The sequence below is a fragment of the Panthera pardus genome, unplaced genomic scaffold (genome assembly GCF_024362965.1).
Source record: "Panthera pardus isolate Hobbes unplaced genomic scaffold, ASM2436296v1 HiC_scaffold_7, whole genome shotgun sequence".
Lineage (NCBI taxonomy): Eukaryota > Metazoa > Chordata > Mammalia > Carnivora > Felidae > Panthera > Panthera pardus.
The window spans coordinates 11,365,415-11,390,291 of NW_026527002.1; the positions used below are offsets into that span (position 1 = coordinate 11,365,415).

The 24,877-nt window shown below is 40.4% G+C and overlaps 1 protein-coding gene across 1 annotated transcript in view; it reads right to left on the bottom strand.

Annotated features, from left to right (window-relative positions):
* Positions 1-1,620: 1,620 nt before the first annotated feature.
* The window catches only part of CA8 (carbonic anhydrase 8), an 89,325-nt gene continuing 66,068 nt past the window's right edge, over positions 1,621-24,877 (bottom strand). The window contains exons 8-9 of the mRNA XM_019421272.2: positions 22,785-22,954; positions 1,621-2,784 (exon numbers count right to left, since the gene is read on the bottom strand). Of these exons, the coding sequence (XP_019276817.1) occupies positions 22,820-22,954 (135 nt within the window). The 3' untranslated portion in view covers positions 1,621-2,784; positions 22,785-22,819. The remainder of the gene's footprint in view (positions 2,785-22,784; positions 22,955-24,877) is intronic.

Consider the following 24,877-nt stretch of genomic DNA (forward strand, 5'->3'; position numbering starts at 1 on the left):
TATGTGAGAATTAACCAACACACACCTAAATCATCATTAAGTCAAAGAAGAAATCACAAGGCAAATTAGAACATACTTAGAAATAGAAGAAAGCAAAAATACAGCAAAAAAAAAAAACCAACTTGTAAGATTCAGCAAAAAGCAATGCTTAGAAAAATTTTATAAATGTAAATGGCTTTATTTTAAAAATAACCTCTCAAACCAATAACTAATCTTCCACCATAAGATACTAGAAAAATCACAAACCAAACCCAAAGCAGGCAGAAGGAAGGAAATAATATGGAGAACTTCACAAAATATGTTATAGAAACATAGAGAAAACCAACAAAATCAAATGTTCTCTGAGAAGAGCAACAATACTGGCAAGCCTCTAGCTTGAATGACCAACAAACATAGACTCAAATTATCTTAATTGACAAACCTTCTGAGAATAATATTACTTTACACACCATCAGGTACATTAATTACCATGAATCAGAGGCGCTTTTGAATGTGTGAGATGGGTGAACAAAAGCACCTGTTTGTTGCCTTTTTTTCCTGTTAGATAAACAAACCCACCCTAAATTACATTTCAAGATCCATGAAATGTGTCATTTATCCTGTGAACCACTCCTCCACACACACAGTTTTGCCTTGGGAAGTTCCTTCCTCAATTTCAGGGTCCACTACGTATCTTTTACTTTTCTTTCCCCGGACACCATCAAACAGGATCGACTGCAGGTCAGTTGTTTGTACTTTGGTTGATGTACAAATGGCCCTTTGAAATTCAGTCCTACGTAAGCATCCCTATCACCAGCATTCATATTCTGAGTCTGAGGTACCTAAATGTGGAAAGAAGAAGGGGTTTTCCAGATCAAAGATTAGAAAGCCCCCACACAACCACACCAATGGACCCCACAAGCTGAATCAAGTAGTTCATTTCAGTCTTTTGACTCAAAAAATGTATGGTAAGTAAATTTGGTTGCTTCCATTAAAAAAAAAAAAATTGGAGGGGGAAATATAATCAACTAGTTATGACCCTAAAGGACATGTGAACTATTTTTTTGTTATGTCTATTTTGTTTTTTTTCAGGGAGAGATGGTTAGAGATTGCAAGGAGCACTGGACGTTAAGTCCAAGAACATACCCTGGATGTTCACTCACCAACTGTGTCGGGAGCAAAGAGGCTGGGTGCCTGCACCCAGTTTTGTTCCAGGGCCTGAACACAGGCTCTACCCAAAGAACACCAAGGTGCCTTCTGAATCCACAAGAAAATGAGATCTTCAGATGCCGTCTCTGGATGTCAAGTACAACGAGGCTATACCTACAACCAATGTTCGGCGTGTGTGGCCTGTTTGCGTCTAGGAGATATTAAGTCTTTAAATACGGGACAGTTTTGTAACCATTTCTTCATTATTTTTGCATACAAGAAACAACAGAAAGCAAGACTCCCAGGGCTTGTCTCCACTTCTCAGAGGCTCTGCCTGCTGCTGCCCTGCTGCGGTTTCTGGTCTAAGGACAGACCCTGACCCTTTGCAAGCCCAGGCTTTTCCTCACTCTGCTGCCACACCAGTCCCTCCTCTCCCTGCCCAAGGGTCCACCACAGTCCTTCTTTGCTGCCATTTTCAGGGATACTCAGCATATTTTTATTTGTATTTAATGTTTTCACTACTACAGCCTCTATCCAACACACCTAAAATCTCACAACACACACTTATTGCACCTGTAGGATTTCCAACTTTTGGCATCACAAAATCCCTCCGAATTGGGATTATGAAGTCTTCGGTTTTACAACAGTAATTATAACAACAGATAACATTTATTAAGTACTCGCTTTGTGCCAGGCACTCTACCGCTTTACAAAATTATCTCATTCTGTCACATCTAACTGCATCTAAGCATATGCTTACATTTACCAGTAGTGCTTAAAATTAATTAAAATAAAGATATTACTGATCATCTTGGAAAGCAATGGCTCAATATACTAAAGTCCATAGAATAAAATACCTTAAGGTCTTACGAAACGTACAACACTAAATTACTATAGAATGCTATTAAATTTACGCTTCTATCGTGGAAAATAAAGCTATTCCTGGTATGTTGTACCCACTTACGTTTTACCCTATTTTTATGCCTTTCTCAAACTCCTAGAAACGAGAGCTTCTAATATGTCAAATAAATACAATTAGATTCATACATTCAATTCGATCCTTTGAGAAATATATAAAGCAATTTTGTTCTTGCATTAACTCCCAAATTGTTTTGCATAATAACCAGCCTGACATTAATTGTGCTATGAGGGCTGAAAACAACATGAGATAGGACTTTTACTAATCCTTCACATTCCATTTTCAAGCCGTGTGCTGTTCCTGATCAAACCTCTTATTTATTATCAAGAATTGCATTATTCTCCGAATGACGGAATTTTCTCTCGGAGACAGGAAATGAAGGATTGCTAACACCGGGAATGTATTTTTCCTGTCTCGGTATTAATACATGATATATATTCATATTAATAACAACTCTGAAAACTAGTTTCATTTCTTCTACACATAAGCAATCAACAGTATGTGCAAAAATATGAATACTAGCAGCAGTGACGTGGGGATACAACACTGGGTTTCTTCGGAATGTACAGCCACTTCTAATATTTCATTAGAGCACGTGTATAGGCAACTGTCACAGATGTCCATCAAAGCTGGATTAGATGAAGACAAACAATGCAGGCTTTGAGGATAAACTGAAGGTGCAGCTCAAAAGTTTCCGTTTCTCATCCAAGGGCACTATAGGATCGTTGTCTTCCTCCCTGAGGCAAAAAGAACGAATCAGTTATGTTACTGACATCCCTCCACGGCAGACTGAGACGTCTGTTTCACAGTCCAACAAGAGACAGTGCACGCTAAGATTTCATAAGAAAACGTGGAAATGTCAATGATCTCTTCCTGCTCAAGTCTGTCGTGTCTGCGGTTTTCCCATAAACTCTACCATCCTTTTATTTCTGTGAAAGAACCGATGAATGCAAAATTGCACAGAAATAAAGTTTTTTTTTTAATGTTTGTTACTGAGAGACAGAGAGAGACAGAGCATGAGCAGCGGAGGGGCAGAGAGAGAGGGAGACACAGAATCAGAGGCAGGTTCCAGGCTCTGAGCTGCGCACAGAGCCCGACGCGGGGCTCGAACTCACAAACCGCGAAATCACGACCTGAGCCGAAGTCGGTCACTTAACCGACGGAGACACTCAGGCGCCCCAGAGATAAATCTTTTGAATCGAAATAAATGCTTGACCTGCTAAACAACAAATTTATGTATCATAAATTAATAAACTTAATAAGCTTAATAAGAAAATTAAGCTTTAAGGTATTGTCATTAATTTCTTATATGACAATCACAGACGGTAACTGCTTGAGCATGAAGACTACTTCTTCCCAGTCTCCAAGTAACTTTGTGACTCAATTCTATTAAATGGATAAATAATAAATATAAAATAATACATGAAACAATAGTCCTTTTTGGGATAATGAATTTCCCATTTAGGAAAACATTCAGCTAAGATTTTCTTTTCAGTGACATCTGCACACATTCCCAGTGATGGGAGTGGCCAACTGTCATACACTTCCTGTGGGTTAACAGGTCCAGCATTTTGGACAATAAATGCCTATTAAAATTCAGATGCATATAGTTTTTTTTAAGTTTATTTATTATTTTTTAAAATGTAATTTATTGTCAAGTTGGCTAACATACAGTATACACAGTGTGCTCACGGGTAGATTCCCATGACTCATTGCTTCCATACAACACCCAGTGCTCATCCCAGCAAGTGCCCTCCTCAATGCCCATCACCCATTTTCCCCTTTCCCCTGCCCTGCCCCCACCCACCCTCAGTTTGTTCTCCATATTTAAGAGTCTTTTATGGTTTGCCTCCCTCCGTTTGTAACTACTTTTTTCCTCTTCCCTTCCCCCATGGTCTTCTGTTAAGTTTCTCAAGTTCCACATATGAGTGAAAACATGATATCTGTCTTTCTCTGCCTGACTTATTTCACTTAGCATAATACTCTCCAGCTCCATCCACGTTGCTACAAATGGCCGGATTTCATTCTTCCTCATTGCCAAGGAGGATTCCATTGTACACATAAACCACATCTTCTTCATCCATTCATCAGTTGATGGACATTTAGGCTCTTCCATGATTTGGCTATTGTTGAAAGCGCTGCTATAAACTTTGGGGTACATATGCCCCTATGAATCAGCATAAGTTTATTTCTTTTTGAGAGAGAGAGCAGGGGGCGGGGCAGAGAGAGAAGGAGACAGAATCCTAGGAAGGCTCCATGCTATCAGTGCAGAGCCGGACCTGGGGCTCAAATTCATGAACCATGAGATCATGACCTGAGCTGAAACCGAGAGTCAGATGCTTAACCAACTGAGCCACCCACGTGCCCCCAGATGTATATACTTTTTGAGCTGAAATTATATTCCTAGGAGCTTATTGTACAGATACAACCACTCAATCAAAGATTTTATGTGTAAGGATATTCACTGCAGCAAAATAATGGAAACAAGTGACTTCCTTCCTTAATAAAGAATGACACAATAGAGCACTTTAAACATGTCCACATATGAGATGTGTGCATGGATGTGTTGTACATACATACATACATAGTGTCTGTCCATGTATGCATGTAGACATATAAATACTATTTCTGGAACAATTTATTAGGAAATATTTGTAATGCTGGGGTATATTTTTCCAAACTACATTTCAAAGAAGATAGTCTAATCAAATCTTTAAGATCCCAGATAGAACTTCAAAGGTAAAATAGGACTTTGTGTATATATGTGATAATTATAACTCAGTAAATTGTAAGTCAAAGTAACACACGAAACTGATGACTGCAATTCTGAAGCCACAGCATTTCAGAGCGAAAAGGAGCCTAAAGGTCATGCTGTATACATTTTCTGCCAAAGTAAAATAACCTAGAGTCCCCCATTTCCTAAAATGTGTTCCACATAACTAAAAATTACTTGGAAAAATGAATCCATGTTCCAAAAAACTGTAGAAACTCTGGTTAAATACAGTAATACATGGTTCTTCTATACAAAACCACCTCAAAGTCTCTAACACACTGATGTGCACTGTAAATCTCCAAAAGGAGGTAATTATGTCCAGGAGTCTCTAAATTTGTAGACAATCAGCTTGTGACTTAAACACCTTAGTGGGTATCTTAATGGCTGCATAGAACACGTTTGGAAAAGGCTAGTCCACAAGACAAACATATTCCAAGTTTATGAAAATAATGAAATTTCATTTTAAGAATATATGAAACAATTCTTAAAATTAAACTACCATGGTCCAAAACATCAATTAAAAAAGATAGTTAAAGTAAATATGCAGTCTCCCCAATCATACAAATTTACATCTTAACCCAAAGCATTTGAACACTTGAACATATATCCAAAGGGCAACGGAAGCACATGCTCATTGGAGTCTTATTCATTTTGAAGCTCTAAGGGTCTGACGTAAATGGTTCTCAATAGATGCCAGGTGAATTCTAGTCTACCAGAGTGTGGACCCTCCTGGTGAATTTAGGCACTCACTCTGCTAAAATCTCCCTCAAGGAGCAACTAAGGATACCCCATGTTTACGGAGCTTTCTCTCCTCTACAAGGCACATTGAGAACGATCTTTGTATTAGCTCCCCTCCGCCCCTGCCCTCCCCCCAACCTCCAAAGATAGATGCTTGATCTTGTTCACTGCAGATACCAGGTTATCTGGGAAAATATTTCAATTGATCACAATCTGGGGTATGGATTTGGAATCAGGGAGACTGATTCAGATCCCAGCTCTGCCATCAACTTGCTGTGAGATTTCAGGCAACCCACTTGCCCTTTCTGGGCTTCAGATAACAATAGCTACCTTCATAGCGTTGTGTGAGAACCCAGCAGGCCAACAGATAAAATGTGACAACAGGGAGTCCTGGGTACATAACTGAGCTACCAGTGAGGATTTCAGTTGATTTAACAGACGTCTGTCTCACTAACTGAAAATTGAACCACACTATGGCCTACTATTTTCCATCGCATGTGTTCACAGTTTACTTTTCAGAATTTCAGAGAAGTTTTCATGGAATGAAATTATACTTGATCTCATCTGCGCTGTGTTCCCAAGGTCCAGAGCAGTATCTGGCCCACAGCAAATTCTCCAAGGAAAGTGCAAGTGTGTGTGTGTGTACACATACACAAAAAGTGTAACAAAATGACAGTGGCAACTTTAATTTTTGAAAATTTGTATCAAAATTACACATTCACATAAAGAGTTATTAAATAGTTCTAAAAGGTTTCTCATGAAAACTATCAGTCCTGTCTCTTATGCCACCAACTTCCTCAACTCTTTTAGCCGATCATTATACTAACACCACACGGCTATAGTGTGATGGCATTACTCCTTTTCGATTTTTAGTATTGTCTGTTTGACTCTCCCCACCAAGAAAGAAAATGCGACCCTCCTTCCTCCTGTGAGACATCCAACCCCCACGCCCCCCCCCCACCACATCACCCACGTGCATACACACCCTTCCCTCACTCCGTCCTTGTAATACGGTTATACAGTCATTTTGGCTGGATCAGTTTCTATTCTATTATTTCTATTACTGTGAGAATGTAAATCTTATTCAGAGCTGAATTATGTGCATTAGTGTATCAATTTTTTTCCTGCACAATTTTTTTTTCCTGTGGAGTGAATAATTACATCGGTTTTTTCCCACCTTAGTTTTCTATGTACTCAATCCAAAACCACCTCCCAACTGTCTGACTCCCCAGAAGTTAAAAGACATATCCTGCAGTCTATCCATTTCATCTTTCTGGGAAAATCTCTAGAACGTTCTCATCTGCTCACATCTGGACTCTTAACCTCTACCCTTACACCCTCACTTCACAATCATTCTGGGCATCTCCTTTGCCATAATCTGTTTTCTTGGCTTAGTCCATTTTGGTGAAGCACATCGTCTAGTGGCTTCCTAGGAAATAATTTTCAATACCTGTGATATTTAAAAATGACTACTTGAAGTTTGGGGAAAAAAATTCTAGCTGTAATTTTCTCTCAGAATTCATGCTTCACTTTTAGCTTCCTGTGTTGCTATTTAGAAGTCTGACATTCAAGAGGCTCCTGGGTGGCTCAGTCAGTTAAGTATCTGACTCTTGATTTCAGCTCAGGTCATGATCTCGCAGTTCGTAGGTTCAAGCCCCACATCAGGCTCTGCGCTGACAGCAATGAACCCGCTTGGGATTCTCTCTCTCTGTCTCTCTCTTTCTCTGTCTCTCTTCCCCTTCCTTGGTTTAGCTCTCTAAATAAATAAATTTTAACAATTAATAAAAAAGAAATCTGATGTTCAAATTCCAGGTTCTTTGCTTTTGAATTTTTTTCTCTCCCTCTCTCTCTCAAAATAAATAAATAAACTTAAAATAAATAAATAAACTTAAAATAAATTTAAAAAAAGAAGTCTGATGTTCAAATTCCAGGTTCTTGGATTTCAATTTTTTTTCTTCCTGTAATTCCTCCCTCAGTGTCCAGAAATGATAGTGCCTTGCTAGTGGGTGTATTTTGATCAAGCGTGCTGGAAATTCAATGGGTCCTTTCAAACTGCAAATTTATACCCAGGAGTCCTGAGAAAATGCTTAAATGGTTTTGTTACTGCTTCCTCTCCTCCATTTTCTCTGTTCTCTAACTTTGCCGATTATTTGAATACTGGACCTCCTAGACTGGTTCTCCAATTTTCTTATTTTTAGATCTCCTTTTTTTGCTCTACTTTCTAAGAAATTTCAGTTCTGCCTTCTGACTCTACTATAAAAGTTTTCATTTCTGCTATTATGTTTTCAATTTCCAAAAGCTTTGTAGAATATTCCTTTTCTTCCTAGCATCCAATTCCAGCTCATGGTGGCAATTTCCTCCCTTACCTCTCTGAAGACATGAATGATCACTTTTTTGAACTTTTTCTTTTCCTAAGTATTTATTTCTTATACCTTACCTTCTTCGGTTTCTTCTGGACCCTTCTGTATTACAGACTTTCTTCAAATATCCTTAGCGGCCCTATCTAAGAATGGGAACAACCATTGTAAGAAAACCTGGGTGAAGGCTCTGTGCGCACAGCAGGCACTTACTTCTCTGTCCTGCCTTCACCACAGAATGAACCGGCTGGGCCATTTAATTTAAAAAGTCCCTGGGGTTGCTCAGACTCTCCAGAAAGACCCTGCCAGCCAGCCCCCTGCCTAGAGAGCAGAGGCCTTTCTGCCAGTGTTCTGGAGGCCAAGTGGGGGAGGAGGGAAGATAAATGGGATGGTGGGATTTAACAATCCTATTTTTCAGTGAGGTGTCCTGACACCCAGTGCACCCATGTCCCCTAACAGGCTCTCTCGTCAGCTGCTAACCACTGCAGATGACTTTAGCTCCCTCTCACTCCACCTTCTAGAGATTATCTGTTGCCTCCAATTCCTGAGACTTTGAGAGATTCTGTCACGTAAACAGGCTTGTTCCTCACATCTGCTAAATCTGTTACCTCACAACCATCTGCTTCCAGCTTCTAAAATATTTTTGCTGCTGTCTCTTTTGTTTTCTCTATCCTTGCAGGTTTGGGCACTTCAAATAAAATCTTTCCTGTTATGCTAATGCAATTTGTGGTGGAACCAAAATTAATTGTCTGTGTTCCATGGATTATCGTTATTTGACACAAAAGTTCTTTTTCACACATTTGTGTATTTTCTAAAGTTTCTACCGTTAACTATACTATTTGGTAATCAGAATATAAATTTACTCAGTAAGACCATCTACAGAAATGATACTGTCAATGTATAAAGGTGGTCAGCTGGGCTTGCCCCCCTTTGGGCCCTCCTCCAAATACCCACTTATGGATATATAAATAATGAGAAAGCTTAACTCTAAAAACAGAATGTTCTATTATACGATGATCACTATTCATAGTGAGACCTCAAGTATGGCCACAGCCTAACAAGTCTTCTAAATCACCTGCTATTTCAGTATAATTGTAACAGATGCTATCTTTCCTGTGACTATTTCTGAACTTCAAATGACCTATGAAGAGACCCTAGGGAATGAGTGCATATCGAATCACTCCTGGGAGAATTTCCTGAAAAGACCTCAAAAGTAAAAAATTAAAAAATGCAAAAAATGCAAAAATGCAAAAATGCAAAATTAAAAAATAACAACAAATAATAAAGTAATAAAAGGCACGCGTGCATACGTGTCCTGCTTTTGAGGCCACTGCAGGCCCCAGGGCTGACCTGAGTTCTAGTGAGTCTGGCTCAGCTCATTGGTAACCCATTAACGTTTCCCTCTATAAGAGAATTCGGTGTAAAATCTCCAAAATAAGAGTCTTTTAAGAAATAGGGATATGACAGACATGAGAATTCTCTCTTTCCGAGTGGTCGCTTTGGCCTGTTCACTAGAAGCACACTTTCTCAGGGCATTTTTCACATACTGCTTTAATTTGGAGTTAGCCGTGCTCCTGATTTACTCCCAACACTAGGCTGTAAGCCCTCTTGGGCAAAGTCTATGTCTGATTATGTTTACATTTTCACACAGCCCCTAGAATACCACCACACACAAAACAGAAGGCTAACATTAAATGTTCTCCCGTTACAAGCAAGGGCACATGACCAGCTTTCCACCCCCCCCCCAACATACCCACTGACAACAGCATCAGGTCAAGGAAGGAAAATAAAGAAAGGAGGAAGAGAAAGGAAGAGGTCAGGCATGCCCAATGCATTCGAAGGTTCAAAGAAAAAACAGTGAGGAAAATGCCACTGTATGTGGAAAAAGAAATCAAAACATATCAGAAGTCAGAAAGGGGTACCAGATTATTTCATATTATTCTGAACGTACTACACGGTGCCATAAGTATTGAAATTAGAAAGGAGAAGATTATTAAATTGTCATTATTTACATATGTGATCATGGTCTATTTAGAAAATTCAAAATAATCAGCTAAAATGTTACTGGAAACTATGCAAAAGGTTAGTTAAGAAAGCCAAGGACAATTATTTGTCCAATGAAGAAATATTAACCAATAGAAAAATATAATGCAAAATGACACTGATCAAAATCGATAATGACAGCAGTAACAATAACAACAGCAATAGCTCACATGTGTGGAATGTTAATCCTCTGCAAAGCACCATGCTTGCATTTTACTTTATTTCACTTCACACTCACATCTCCATGAGGTATTACTCTTAGTACCTTTACTTCATAGAGGGGGAAACCGAGGCTGAAAGAATTTCAATAATCTGCCCAAGCTGTAGAACCAACTGGAGGTGCTGTGCTCCCCATCGAGCCACACCCAAGGTTGACTTCAGAGCCCAAACGCACATCCTGTAGTAAATCCATGAAGGACGTAAAAACTTTAAGAAGCACCGACCCATGCATCATTCCTTGATCCAGATTTGATACTGGAAAGATACCAATTCTCCTCAATGTACTCTATACATTCAACGCAACCCAAATGTAATACTCTAGCAAGATTCTTTCTTCCTTTTCTCAAACTCTCTTTTTCCTACTCTCTTTTCTTTTACTCTCTATTTCAATCCTCCCGATAAAATGATCCTATAGTTTATCTGGGAAAAACCAAGCATGCGAAAATCGCCAGGAGAATTCTGCAGAAGGGACTAGTGAGGGATCTTGTCCTACCAAACACTGAAACATACACGAGCATGTGGGAGACGCTCAGGAATAGGCAGATTGGTGCAACAGGTGAGGGCCTTCAGGAAGAGAACCAAGTAGCCACGGACTGAAAATGTTGTATCATAGTGTTGCCCTGTTCACTCAGATGGGCAAGGATGAAAAACCTGAAAACAGTTAATGTTGGTCAAGGTGAGGAGAACTGTGGTTACTGGTTAATGGAAGCATAAATGGAAGAGTAATTTGTATATACGTGTACTTAATTCCAACTCTCTGACCCTGTCATCTCATCGCCAAGAATGTTTTAAGGAAATAGATGCATAAATCAACCATTGTGATTACAGCAAAATACTACAAGTAACCTAAATGTATAATAATAGAGGATGTATAATAACGTACAATGCATAATAATAATGTCCTCAAAATCCGGGGATATACTTGCAGGTAACTTATTTAGAAGTAATCATGTAAGGGGTGCCTGGGTGGCTCAGTTGGTGAAGCGTCCGACTTAGGCTCAGGTCATGATCTCGAGGTGAGTTCAAGCCCCACATCAGGCTCTGTGCAGACAGACTGGAGCCTGAAGCCTGCTTCAGATTCTGTGTCTCCCTCTCTGCCCCTCCCCCCACTCGTGCTCTGTCTCTCTCTCTCTCAAAAATAAATTTAAAAAAGTTTTCAAAAATTTAAAAATAAAGTAATCAGTTAGGGGGCACCTGGGTAGTTAAGTCATTGAAGCGTCTGACTCTTGGTTTTGGCTCAGGTCGTGATCTCACAGTTTTTGAGTTCGAGCCACGCATCGGGCTCCACGCTGACAGTGTGGAGCCTGCTTAGGATTCTCTCTCCCTTTCTCTCTACCCCTCCCCTGCTCGCTCACTCTCTCTCTCAAGATAAATAAATTTAAAAATATTAAAATAAAAAAATCATTTTAAAGTATGGAATGTATCTAAAGTATGGAATGTATCTATTTAAGGACATAAAAATATATATATTATCAAAAAGATAGAAAAATAGTCTGGGGCACCTGGCTGGCTCAAATGGTACAGCATGAGACTCTTGATCTCAGGGTTGTGAGTTCAAGCCCCACATTGTATGTAAAGCTCCACCGTATGTAAAAACAAAACAAAACAAAACAATAGTAAAAAAAAAAAAAAGAAAGAAAGAAACACAGATCCTATGGGGTGTCCAGTTGGCTCAGTCAGCAGAGCATGTGACTCTGGATCACAGGGTTGTAAGTTCCCACCCCATGTTGGGTGCAGACATGACTTAAAAATAAGAAAAAATGTCGAAAATCTTTAAAGAAATAAGAAAAATAAAAATAGCCTGACTATAATCCCATAAAGAACATTATATATCTACATATCCCACTGAAGATAAATGCATAGTGAGAGATCAAATGGACACAAATAAAAATAAAGCTAAGTATTCACTGGATACTTACATCATGGACCAAAAACACGTTAAGCACTTTGTATTCAATGTCCTTGTACCTTCACCATTACACTTAAGGACATCTTTTAAGTGACGAAGAAAATAACTTAGAGAAATTAGCAACTTTTTTCAAGATCACACAAATGATTAGTGGTGAAGTCAAAATGGAACCCAAGACATCCCCACTGTGCTACGGGGCCTCCACGTTCAGCCCAGTGCTGGTGATGGCTGTCACTGACAGGAGGGTTTGGGACGTCATCGCTTCTTCATTTCCCTCTATGTTGTTTCAATTTTCTGTCATGAACATGTATCATACTTAGAGACATGGCAACAAAGAACAAACAAACAAACAAAAGAAATCAAAGGTGACTCCATAGGCAGATGGAGATGAACACATTTCAAGGAATTAAGGAGAAAAAAGATGACGGAGAGATGGAAAGTATACTGAGTGATTTAAAAAAATGGCAGAAACACCTATAAAATAGTCAATCAATGATGCAAGCACACGTTGGTGAGACGGGGAAACTGAAGGGACCCCATGAAAAACTGCTTTTTTTGGCTCTTTTTCCTGTTTTTATTCTTGCTGGGACCTACACCCTTGCCTTCCACATGCCTCACAGAACAGATAAATGTATGTCCTCGTTGCAGAGAAGTCAATAATCTCTTTGGATTCTTCCAGCACGGTGGGTAACATCTAAGGAGTGACCAGGCAGGGTCGTCATGAATGTTTTCCAAGACCACTGAGTCACCGAGCCCCCTGGCCCCAGGGCATACCTGACTTACAGAGGACACCTAAATACTTGTCTCTGTTCCCAGATGCCTGCCAAGCCACGTGCTCTGGACCACCATCCTCGATAAAAAGCCCAGGTCCCAAGCAAGGATGAGGCTCACTCTCCCTCTCTTTTCCTTTTCGAGTCTCCCAGACACTCTATCTGCACTCTACGTCCTCAGTAAACTCGGCTCTCACTTCCTCTTGGCCGGAGTTTGATTTCCACTCTGCACGAAGCCAAGGACTATGTTGGCTGGTCCTGCAGGATCCACTCTAGGTCCGAGACCCCAGTGAGCCTGCATCATTAGCACATCCCTCAGGGAGGGTGTTTTAGCAATATGCTACCAAAAACGAAAACACGTGTGTCCCTTGCTCCCAGAAATCTCAGCCCCAGGAAATTATCCGAAAGACAGAAGGAGGCAAATATATACAAGGACTTCATAACTTTCTGCCCTTTGTTATTTGAAATGTGGCGCAGTGACGAGAGCTCGGAGTTTCCAGTTAAGCCTACCTGGGTCTGAACTCTTGTGCTGCACTTTACTGGCTGTGACCTTGAGCAAGTTAGTCAACCCCTCTTAGCCTCAGTTTATCTCTAAAATGACAATCAGAACACATGCCTCCCAGGATTGCTGTGGGAATTAAATAAATGAGATACAATAGAGCACCGTGTCTGAACTGTTAACAAAGCACTCCTTCTTCTTCTTCTCAGCATTCACTAGTATGTAGAACTTAGAATGCATACATAAACTTTAATAAGAACTCTAAAATAAATCATACAGCTTGGTAATTTCTACATTATTCTGCATCAGAGAATCATGAAACATTAAACTTAGCTTTTAAGACTGTTCAGTAGTAAACCTATGTTATGATACTTTGACACTTTCTCAATCTCAATTAGCAGTAAACCAATTAACAAAACTTTCCTACACTACAGTGAGTCACATTTTTCTTCCTTCTTCCCTAATCCCTGGTGTGTTGTAAGGGTGATTGAGTATCTAATTACTTCTTAATTGAATGCACATATTATACATTTTTCACTAGTTCAAGCTTAATGCCTTCAGTCCAGAAATCAGAGTCAATGAAATTAAGTTGAATTGGGACTTGGGCAACTATTATAATGAGAGAAGGTTTGTATTACGTCTAATTATAAGTAAATGTGGATTTTAGCATTATTTCCTATGGAAATATTTCAGGTACAGGAATGTGCCATAAATGACTAATTTAGATGATTAATAACATTGTTATTCTTATTTACAATCTTTTATTCCTCATTACAGTGATTTTATTGCTGGGACCCACTAAATATAATCATTCGTTAAAGAAAAGATACCATTAGAGAATCATTAGTTGTACCAAAATCAGAACGAACATTCACATCTGTGAAAAACTAGATGAGTTTCTCTGCAGCATAAAAGCTACAGGAATTCTCACATGCTGCAAACAGAAGAAAAACATAAATCTTGGAATCTAATCAGTTACATTAATAAAAAATATTTATGGTAAACCGTAAAAATATTACTATCAAAATGGCATTCCAAATTCAGTTAATACTTTACAGAGAGACTATTTCATGAGGTTTTTTTTTTTCATTTTTGCATTACAGAAGAGTAAAACAAAGTCTGAAATGGGTATTCTCCAACAACAAAGGTTGGTTTGCTTGTTTCTAGATACAGGGAGCAACCATCTGAAATAATTGAGTTGAAGACCTCTTCAGGTAGACGACTAGATTAAGTAACTTTTTAAGGTCCAATTCAACACCATGCTTCCAAGATGTCCTAAAAAGATTTACTGTAGACAAGCCCTAAAGACCTTTATGAGTTTCTAACCACTGAAAGTACAACGAGAATTCAAAAATTTTGAAGGGAACTAAAAAAGCACTGTAATGGAAAAGAGAAGCCATCCAAAACCAATGTGGTTTTCTTGCTTTAACAATAAATTTGAGAATGTGTTAGCTACCTAGTGGCAAATTTCTTGATTGGAGAAACCCCCACATTATCTAACAAACATATATGTATTTCTTCCCAAGATATTGGGTATTGTCTAGATCATTTTAGCTTTGTAGATTATGAAAACAAGTTTTATTTGGAATGTTTACTTAATTAAAACTGAAGTATCTCCCCAAATAAGGCAAACCTATATTCATATACACACACCCCTAAGGTCTATGCCGTTAAAAAAAACAACTTTTTATGGCACATTTTTATTAAAAATATTTTAAAATATATTGTCTCTCACCCTTTTGAGCATCAGGTCAATATCTATCTTTCTCTTACGTGGTTTCTTCTCTAACTTATCCTTTTCCCTTCTTTGGGAGATGGCTTCTGTCCCTAATATAGAGGTCTGGGGTAGGTTTCTCCATGCTATCATGCCATAATTCTTTCCTCATCCTCCTGCCATTTCATTGTCATGCTGAGATTTCAGATTCCCTAGGTTTTGCTATATGTAAGCAATTTGCTATATACAATCTTCAGGACCGTGACTATTACATAACGAAATGAAACTATTAAAAAGAGGACTTCAGTCATTCTGTCCTGTTTCCATATCCCCTTGATAACTGTCAACACCTAGCAACGTATCACTAGATCTAATTCAGATAAGTTTCCCAAGGCACATTTTCAAAAGACTCTGCACCTTAATAATAGATGCCAATAATAGAACCTTTCATTATGGATGGCGAGAACAAACTACAATACCACCCGACTCCAATGGCAGATGATGCCAATTTGTCACAGCATTCCCTCCCACTAGGCTCACAAGTGGATTCAGTCTCCTTTTCAACCAATCACAGCGGACACAGAAGTTTGAGGGCTCCACATTACCCAGGTCTTTGATCTTTACAAATCTTCCTTTAATAATCCTATGCAGAAGAGAGCGGAACGCTCTTGTGATGGTCTAGGTAAGGGATGAGGCTAACTTCACGGGGTGTGATGTTGGGAGAGGGGACACAGAGATAGATTTGGGAGCGATCAGAAGGCAAATCTGCACAACTGGATGATAAATTGGAAATGTGAGATGAGGTGAGGAAGAGAGGTGTCAGGTATAACAGGTTTCTGAGAAAACTGGAAGAGAGCCAGGTCTTCGGAGAAAGATCATAAATTCACTCTTGTGTATGGTGAGGCTAAGAGGTCTTTGACATATCCGAAAGAAAAGTCATACAGACAGCTGGGCGGTCAATTCTGGATTCAGTTCAATTCTAGAACTTAATAGAGAGACCTGGTCTTGGACTACCAATGCATGGGTCATCCGCACCGGGTGGCCACAGAAACCGCAGGTCTAGGTAAGAGCATGCGTCACAGGCTGGACTGTGAACACTCCCAACAGTAAGCGGCCTCCCTGAAGGTCCATTCGAGGGCTGAGCTTTCATGCTTCCCTTGTTCTGGGATGACTGCTTTCCTAAGTCTCTGTAAACTTCACCACGAAAAAGAAAAACTCAAGAGAACGGACAGCAGATAAAGGAGGAGAAAACTGAAATGAGAGCCTCCTTAAAAATACCGTTTTCTTAAGAAGTCTCAAAGTGGGAAAATGGAGTCAAAAAATTGATTTGGGGAAATTACCAAAAACGAGCACCCATGATGTAAAAGGCATAATAGAACGTGTTTAGATAAGGTAACCTGGTCTCAGTAATTTTTCACTGGAAAATGTATTCTCTAGATTTAAAATCATGAACCCCACCATCCTTAAGGTATCAGAATATAAGAATGTTCAACATACAAGTTGGCCCACGATTGCCAAATATTCTCTTATCTTTCTCCCAAACCCAATCTTGTTTTAAATCATGGGGAGGGGGGGAGATAAAAACTAAATCATTCCCCAATTGTTATCCACAATAAATAAATAAATAAATAAAACATCTCTAAAACATAAAAAGAAGAAAAGGATAAATACGGAAGCAGGGATTATTTTCCTTGTTGAGTAATCTTGAAGAAATGCTGATATAGCTTTGATGTTTTTCATTCTCGGGTTAATAACAATTTTTATATCACATAATCAAAACACAATAGATAGGTTGAGCACCCTTGATATTTTGGCCTTTTCCTGAAATTATTTTGAAATCCTTTAGGAAATCCATTCCACTTTCAAGAAATTCTATATGATATAGTAAATAGAAAACAGCTATATCCATCGAGTTTTTCATTTCTCACCCTAATGCTGTGCATCAAGTTAAATTATTAGAGTGAGGAAAAGTCCAAGTTCTATTGACTGAAAATATGGCTTTGAGCTTTCCATTTGTCCTAGAAGGATAATAGCTTTTACCTACTTGGTCATTCAGAGTTGACACTCTCCCTTCCCCACATAGCCCCTCCTTTCCTATAATGCCTTATCCTTTTCCAACCTGTAACTCCTCTTAGGTTATAAAAGAGAACTGATATGAAACTGATGCTTGTGATAGCATTATTAAAGCTAAAAAGACAACATTATTAGTTGAAAAAGTATATGTGGGGAAGAGCTCAACACAGTTCAGGATAGCTTCAAAGACCCAGAAAGAAAAATGAGGGCAAGTCTGACAAAGGGATCGTTCAAAGTCATTTGGTTAATAGCCCCTCTTTTTTCTTCTTTTTTGTTCTACTTTTTTCCCTAACTTAATTGGAAGCATACTTATATTTTTCCCCATTTCAAGGGTGGGGGGTAGGAAACTACTTAAAGAGACTTGTGGCACTGGTTTTACAGAAAATAAACATTATAATTAAGTACAGCTACTGTAAACGTGTGCAGCTTAACAATATTTGAGTCACTGGGAAATAAGCAAGTCTTTGAACAGCCAGAAAAGCTTTAAACAATGGGCTAATGCTTTGTGAAACAAACAGGCAAATAATCATCTCATCAGAACATAAGTACCAGTATAGAGATACCAAGAACAAAAGTATACTGTCTTTTTCCTGTCTTTGCACAGCTTTTACGAACTGTATACTATTTTGTACACATGTGTTGTATGGATATTTTATACCAATGTTATTGTGAATGACTATAAAGCATTGACGATTTTCTTCTCTCTCTTTTTTTGCAATGGTTTTTAAACTTTGTAGCTATCTAACTGCATAACTTATAAAGAAATACTTATTTTGTATTTTTACCTTGTATAGATTTTTATATATGTATCAAATGAACAAATGCCAAATAAAAAGAGAATGGAAAAAAGAAAAAAGTAAACTGGACCTAAACTTTGGTCTTGTCTTTTGTTTGTTATTACACAGATATGGTTCTCATACAGAGAATTCAATGTGTAATGGATCATTTCATGTCCACTGGCTCCCAGAAACCTGAACTAGCACTGCAAAACTAAAGAATTTCCAGCACCTGGATGAGTTATAACCTAGTTCTTTAAACAAGTATAAAACCATAGTTCATACTTCTTAAATGGTAATATAAAAAGTCACAGATTATTCATGGAATAATAAGTCTTGGTTATCAAAGCCCTCCAGATGTCTAGCCATGTCATGCAAAAAAAAAAAAAAAAAAAAAAAAAAAAAAGTCATTCTAAGTCCAAAAACTAAAGTTATTTTAGTAAGACATAGCTAAAATAAATCTGAATTATTTTAAACATTTTTTAGAGAACTACCAGAATTTTTTTTTTTCCTTTTCAGTTCCAAGAGCTTAAATGAAACATTCATGCATTAAATTCAAAGTCTGACTGTCAAATCATTCCACTTTAATAAAAATTTGAATTACCGCCCTTAGGGCATTATTAAATATCAAATAAAAAGCACACATCCATAAGTTTGATTTCCCAATATAATTTTATGTAGAACTATGACTAGATTTGTATTACACATTTCAAGATAAAAGGGTCAAAAATATATTCATAGAAGGATGAAGTCAGAACTGGAGTTGCCTTTGAAAGAATTTCTACACCATTCTAAGGAATCTGGGGGAAAGTGACACCCTTTAAGTAATCTTGGCCACAAAGATGAGGACACAAATCCACCCTCCTTTTAAAATGCCTAGGTCATAATTGATTTAAAGCCTTGAAAACTTATTCTTTACCTTCCTATCATATAAGGAATACGAAGTATCTGAAACACACATAATCTCGTCAACAACATTGTGGTCTGCGTGCCATGTGTGGGGGAGACAGAAAAGAGCGACGGTTATTTAGATCTTTACAGAAAGGCAACCCTGGCATAGGACTAGATATGGATCAAAAATTCAAGGTAATAATCTGATTTCATTTATAGGTACTGATATTCACAGAGTACACTAAAACCTAGACTGGAGAAATCAATAAATTCACGTTCACCCAGCCTCACTGCACCTCCTGCCCACCCCTCCTACTGTGTTGCTCCTGTGAACCCACCGTCCCTCCCTTCTCTCTGCTCCAATCTCCCACCTTCCCTCCTGCTCTCACGCCTCCTGGCTGCAGCCCCATTCTTCCTTAAATAACAAAGGCAAGTCAGGGAAACTCGAAAGCTACAACCCGCCACCTCCTTCTCCCTTCCTATTAGAGCCCAGAAAGTGTCCACTCTCGTAACAAAGCAGTGTCCACATTGCCTAGGATTTCATCCCTTTCCGTTTTCAGTAGTCTCTGCACCCAACGTGGCGCTTGCGCTCAAGGCCCCCAGATCAAGAGTCGCGTGCTCTTCCAACTGAGCCAGCCAGGCACCCCAGATTTCTTCCCCTTTCAACTCCTCAGGGACCTCACAGCTAGGATCAGCCCCTCTGAGACATGCCATTTTCATCGCCTCCCATCTCCTGGCTCATCACCCCAACATACAGACAGCTGCTAGTATTGTGTGTGTGTGTGTTTAAGAAGGAAGTGTCCCTCAATCCCTTCCTCTACTGCTGCGGGGGGGGGGGGGGGGGGGGGGGTTCCGCTCTACTCCCAGCCCAGCTCAACAAGAATCACAAGACACCTCCCCCTCCTCCCTTCCCACTCAACTCGGGCCTGCCTGCGCAACACACATCCCTCCCTCAGCACGCCACCCCCCACCGCCAGTGTGGGGATGCTCTCTGACCTCTGCCGTGCAAGGGGTAAGAAGAAGGGCTCTGCCGGTCAGGCTGCCCAGGTCCAATTTCCAGCTCTGCCACTCAGGGACTGCATTATTTTAGCCAGTGATCTAATTTCTCTGTGCTTCAGGAACCTATTTATAAGGCCGCCTGTTAAATTTTAGGAGCACTTAATGAGATGATCCCATGTAGCATCAGAACATTATACACATACACATACATATACATATACGTAATCTCCATGCCAGTGACGACCATACTCAGTTCAGACCTCCTTTCTGATCTCCACTCTCGAAACTCTAGTACCGGCATGAGGGGTCCACTACTGTGACTGACAGACCATCTCTCACTCAACGAGCTCCAACTCCACTGTCTTTCCAGCCCAGAGTCTGCTCTGGCTTTCCTGCCATCATTCAATGGCACTTCATCCACACAAGTTTCTAAAGCCCCCAATTCCCAGAAGCTATCTTTGCCTATTTCCATCTCCTTCCACCATCATCCAATTGATCAACTAAGTATCACTTGCAATGTTTATTTAACACACTTTAACTTTTCCGCATCTCCACTGCTCCTATTCTAGTAGCCAAGACTCTGTGTCTTTCACCTCGGCTACCCGCCAGACTTCTAAAAATCTCCCTCCCCCTCCCCCTTAGCCCACTATGATCCGATCTGTTCATTCCCCAGCTGCTGTGATCTATTGAAAACACACATGAGGTCCAGCCACTCCCCTGAGTAAAAGTCTTCATGGGTTCTCAGCACATCAACAGCAAAATAAAGATGCCTTCATGTGGCAGCCAGAGGCTTCGGGGGGCCTCCGAGATAAGAGCTCTGCCCCTTTGATTCCTACACACCAGATATACAGGTTCTCCCTTTGTACCTCAACGCATCAAATTCTCACCTCCTCCACAGGGAGCAGCCCCTCAGGGCCTTTGCAAGAGATATTCCCTCTATCTGAAATCTCCTTCACTGCATTTTCTTCTTCTTCTTCTCATTCATGGATTCATTATAAGCTGTAACTGTATGTTTTTGAAGTATTTGTTTTTCCTCTGTCAGGCTCCCCACATGAGATTCTAAGTTTCATGAGAACAGAGACAGGTTCTTCTGACCTTTGGATACCCAGAACCCTCACATAGTAGGTGCTCGATAATGATTTTTGAGCAAATGTATTTTAATTCTTTAGTTCCTCCATTTTAAGACTTAGCTTAAAGCACTCTTGGGTTTTTCTCCCTTGTTTCCATATATGGATTACTCTAAGTCCCCACTCGTTCCTACGAAAGCAAATTTGCCTGGTTGGCCCTCACTATCTCCAAAATCAGAAGGGGACGAACTGTACTGGCTAAGCAATGGAGAGTCAGTGAATGACTGGAATGTGGCTGGCCGATACACGCTATGTGTAGTTCTAAAGAATTTCCAGGGGCACCTGGGTGGCCCTGTTGATTAAACATCCTATTCTTGATTTTGGCCCAGGTCATGATCTCACAGTTCAGGTCGTGAGTTCAAGCCCCGTATCGGGCTCTGTGCTAACAGCACGGGGCCTGCTTGAGATTCTCTCTCCCTCTTTCTCTGCCCCTACCCTACTCACAAGCACTCTCTCTCTCTCTCTCTCTCTCTCTCTCGCTCGCTCTCAAACATTTTTAGAAAAGAAAGAATTTCTAATTTGCCAATAGATATTCAAGACACAAAGTATTATATGTCATGATGGATTCAAGGTACAATGGAGATGCTTCAACTCTTAAAAACCTTGAATCTAACAGAAAAAATAAGAAATACACACATAGCTAACTGGAAGAAAGAATGTGAACTGAGAGGCACAATTTAAGGGAGAAGCAGAGAATTTGTGCTGAGAACAGTATTTGAGTTGGGCCTGCAGGGGTGGGAAAGAATGTACGAGCAAAGCACATTCACATAAGAAAAAAGACAGTCTGGACAGAACACTAGGAATATGTGGTATATAGAGAGAGGCAAGAAAAACGGATGGGGAAACACGTGGACAAAACGATCACCTTTTAAAATTCCAACGTCCACTGTCTAGCTTGTGAGACCGTGAGCTTCTCGAGGCTAGAGATTTCTACTGACCTGGGACTCCCACACACCGTTCCACCCGCACAGTATGTGAGCTCACACTCTCCACGGTCCATTGAACAAAGTCCAAGCTCTGACCCGTTTGCCTACGTTAACTCCGACAGATGCTTTCCTCTTGTGGGAAGCAGTGGTTGGCCAGCTCAGGGAACTGACCTCTGTATGCACTCTTAGGCAATTCACAAGGTAAAGAAATAATCCAGCATATATACAGCCATTTATGTATATTTGAGCTTTCCCGTGTCTGTGACGTTTTATCCTGTCAGCTCTATGGGGATAAGGTATACACATATTGAATTCGGTATGTTAAAATGCATAGATTATGTTTTAGACGATAAAGAAACGTACCATATTCACGTAACTGACAAGTGTTTCTTGATCTATCAAATGAAAGCACTTGCACAGGTCAAGGGTTTCAATGCGTGCCAGATCTGCCCTCGCCTACCCCGATAAATAAGATCGAATCTGCATTAGACAAGGGTCAACTCTGAGGCTCACACACGCCTCCAGTGGCCTCCTTTGTGTTCCTCAGTCATCAGGAGGCGACTGCTGCCGTTTCAAGGCTACGGCATGGCGAGCGCTTAAAAAGGACTTAACCTCTACCTGGAGTAAAGAGGGGCTGCCTCTCTGCCTCGAGGCTCCTTATCCCATCAAGGTCAATATTGAAGCAAAACGAGAATTAAAGGCTGTTCTGGTGGGAAAATAGAAGGACGGTAGATTGTGTCTCAACGCTGCGTGAAATTTTTAAAGCCACCTGATTTGTAATTAACAGCGCTTGCGAACGTGTCATCCGTTTCATCAAAATGAAGTGCACTCACACTGCTAAATTATCAGCAGCACCATGAGAATAACTCTGGCATGGCAGCTTCACGTAACTGTGTGCCCTCTTTTCCTTAATCTGCACATACCCAGATGAAGGCAGTCTCGCTCCTGTTCTCGTTGGCTACTGAAATGCAGCTCTAATGACTCTGTCGCTAAGTGGCTGAGTGGGCCTAAAATTGTCTCCCAAAATCCCGTCACAGCCTTCCACAAGTTCAGCTCCCTTGACGTGTGTCCTCAGCCTTCGAAATTCTTCGATCTGAAAATAAAAACAGAGCAACACAAGCTGATTATCTGCTAGACATTTCATAAATGACTTCAAAGATGCATACATTGTAAGAGTTTTAAAAAATAAAATTAAAGTTGATCTTCAGGAAGAGCAAAACCGTCTTAAGTCTTCCAGACCTGAGGAAGGCATCAGACACAAGTGGCACCCAAGCAACGAAGGCCGGAGAAGAGGAGACACCGAAGTCTCCAGACAACCCCAACAGACACAGAAACCTGCTGGACTCATTCATGTGAGAATGATACACACCTCCCCAAGAGCTTGCATGATAAGACAAGGCGAACAAATGAATGAGTGCTCTTAAATGCTTCCCAAGTACAGCTTTCATTAATGGATTCTGGTCCTGCTGTATCCTGATTAGACAGATCCTGATTAGATGTTGGATTTATCAGATGGAGGTTTCCTTTATCACAAGACTCCCTCTGCCGCTCCTCCAGCCTTCTGGAGCGCACAGGCCCAGTGAATACCTCCGGCTGTCCAAAACCGTAAGCCCAACTTCCCCCCCTTAGCAATATCGATTTTCAAGTGCATCTCCCTTCCTCAGGTGGCTTCCCCAGATCCCATGGATTCTCATTCCACAGGAAGGAAGAGATCCCCAGTGTCTCAAGGATCAGTGTATCCAACTTGCCAGGTCCCCATCTCCCAAGAACCCACTCGCTGCCGGAACCCGCCAAACACCAGTGAAGCAAGAAGCAAACGTGATGAACATTCACCAGGCTCATTCGCATTCGTCGATTTAGCTACAGGACTCGTCACCTGATGTTCTTCTGCTTAAATGTCGCACAGTCACAGGACACGTTCTTTGCCCCTTCCACAAAAGGAGAAACTGAACAATTAAGAAAGTTTCCACGTTAGCCAGGTCTGACAAGTCCCAGTCAGCCTGCTCTTCTCCTGGCTTCACTGCCACCTCTTCAGGATTCTCATCACTCAGGGGCGCTTGGGTGGCTCTGCTGGGTAAGCATCTGACTCCTGATTTCAGCTCAGTTCATGATCTCACAGTTTGTGAGTTTGAGCCCCGCAGCAGGCTCTGCACTGACAGTGTGGAAGCTGCTTAGGATTCTCTCTCCCTCTCTCTGCCTCTTCCCTACTCATTCTCATTGTCTCATTCTCTCTCTCTCTCTCAAAATAAATACATAAAACTTAAAAAAAAAGTTTTTTTAAAAAGAAATTCTAATCAACTCAATATAACCTGTATCCTCCATATTCCCGGATGTGGAACAAATGTGCTTTAAAGAGCATCGATTCACCGAAAGTTCACCAGGAAAACAGGGCTTTGTCTACAAATGTTCTTCATACAGCAGAGCCACAGGATTCTGCCATTTGTGAGCTACAATGAAATGCAGGAGATCACCTGATTCAGGGGTTCTAATAAAAGTCTAGAAACCCCAAGAGATTTTGGAGGGCCCATGAAACCCCTGGATGACATGCAAATGTTTACATGTGCCTTTCCTAAGAAGAGGTTCCCGGACTCCAAAAGAGTTAAGTCTCACAGGATTCTAATATTCCCACCACTCCTATACACGTCGGGAAACGGAGCACAGGGAAGAGTAAGTAGCTTGTTAGATTCGAACCCAAGTTAGAAATCTAAGGGCTTATTTTCTCAGCATTCCAAACGATTTCCCTAAATGGGAGAAGGCTGACCCACCTGCTATTGTCCTGTTGTCTGCTTTTTTAGAACACCTGTGTGCTGTACTTGCACAGCAGTGCCAGTGAGATGAGCAAGTGGCCGTTTAGTCTACACAGTGGTTTTTCACTAGACTTCCTTGGGATCTCAGGCTGAGAATACGGGAGGCACCTATTGCTTACTGCATCTGGAAAACTTCTAGAAGCAAGGCTGCGTGCGAATCCCGTCATCATCCGTGGAGTGTGCTTTGACTTCGAGTTTGTCACGGAGCA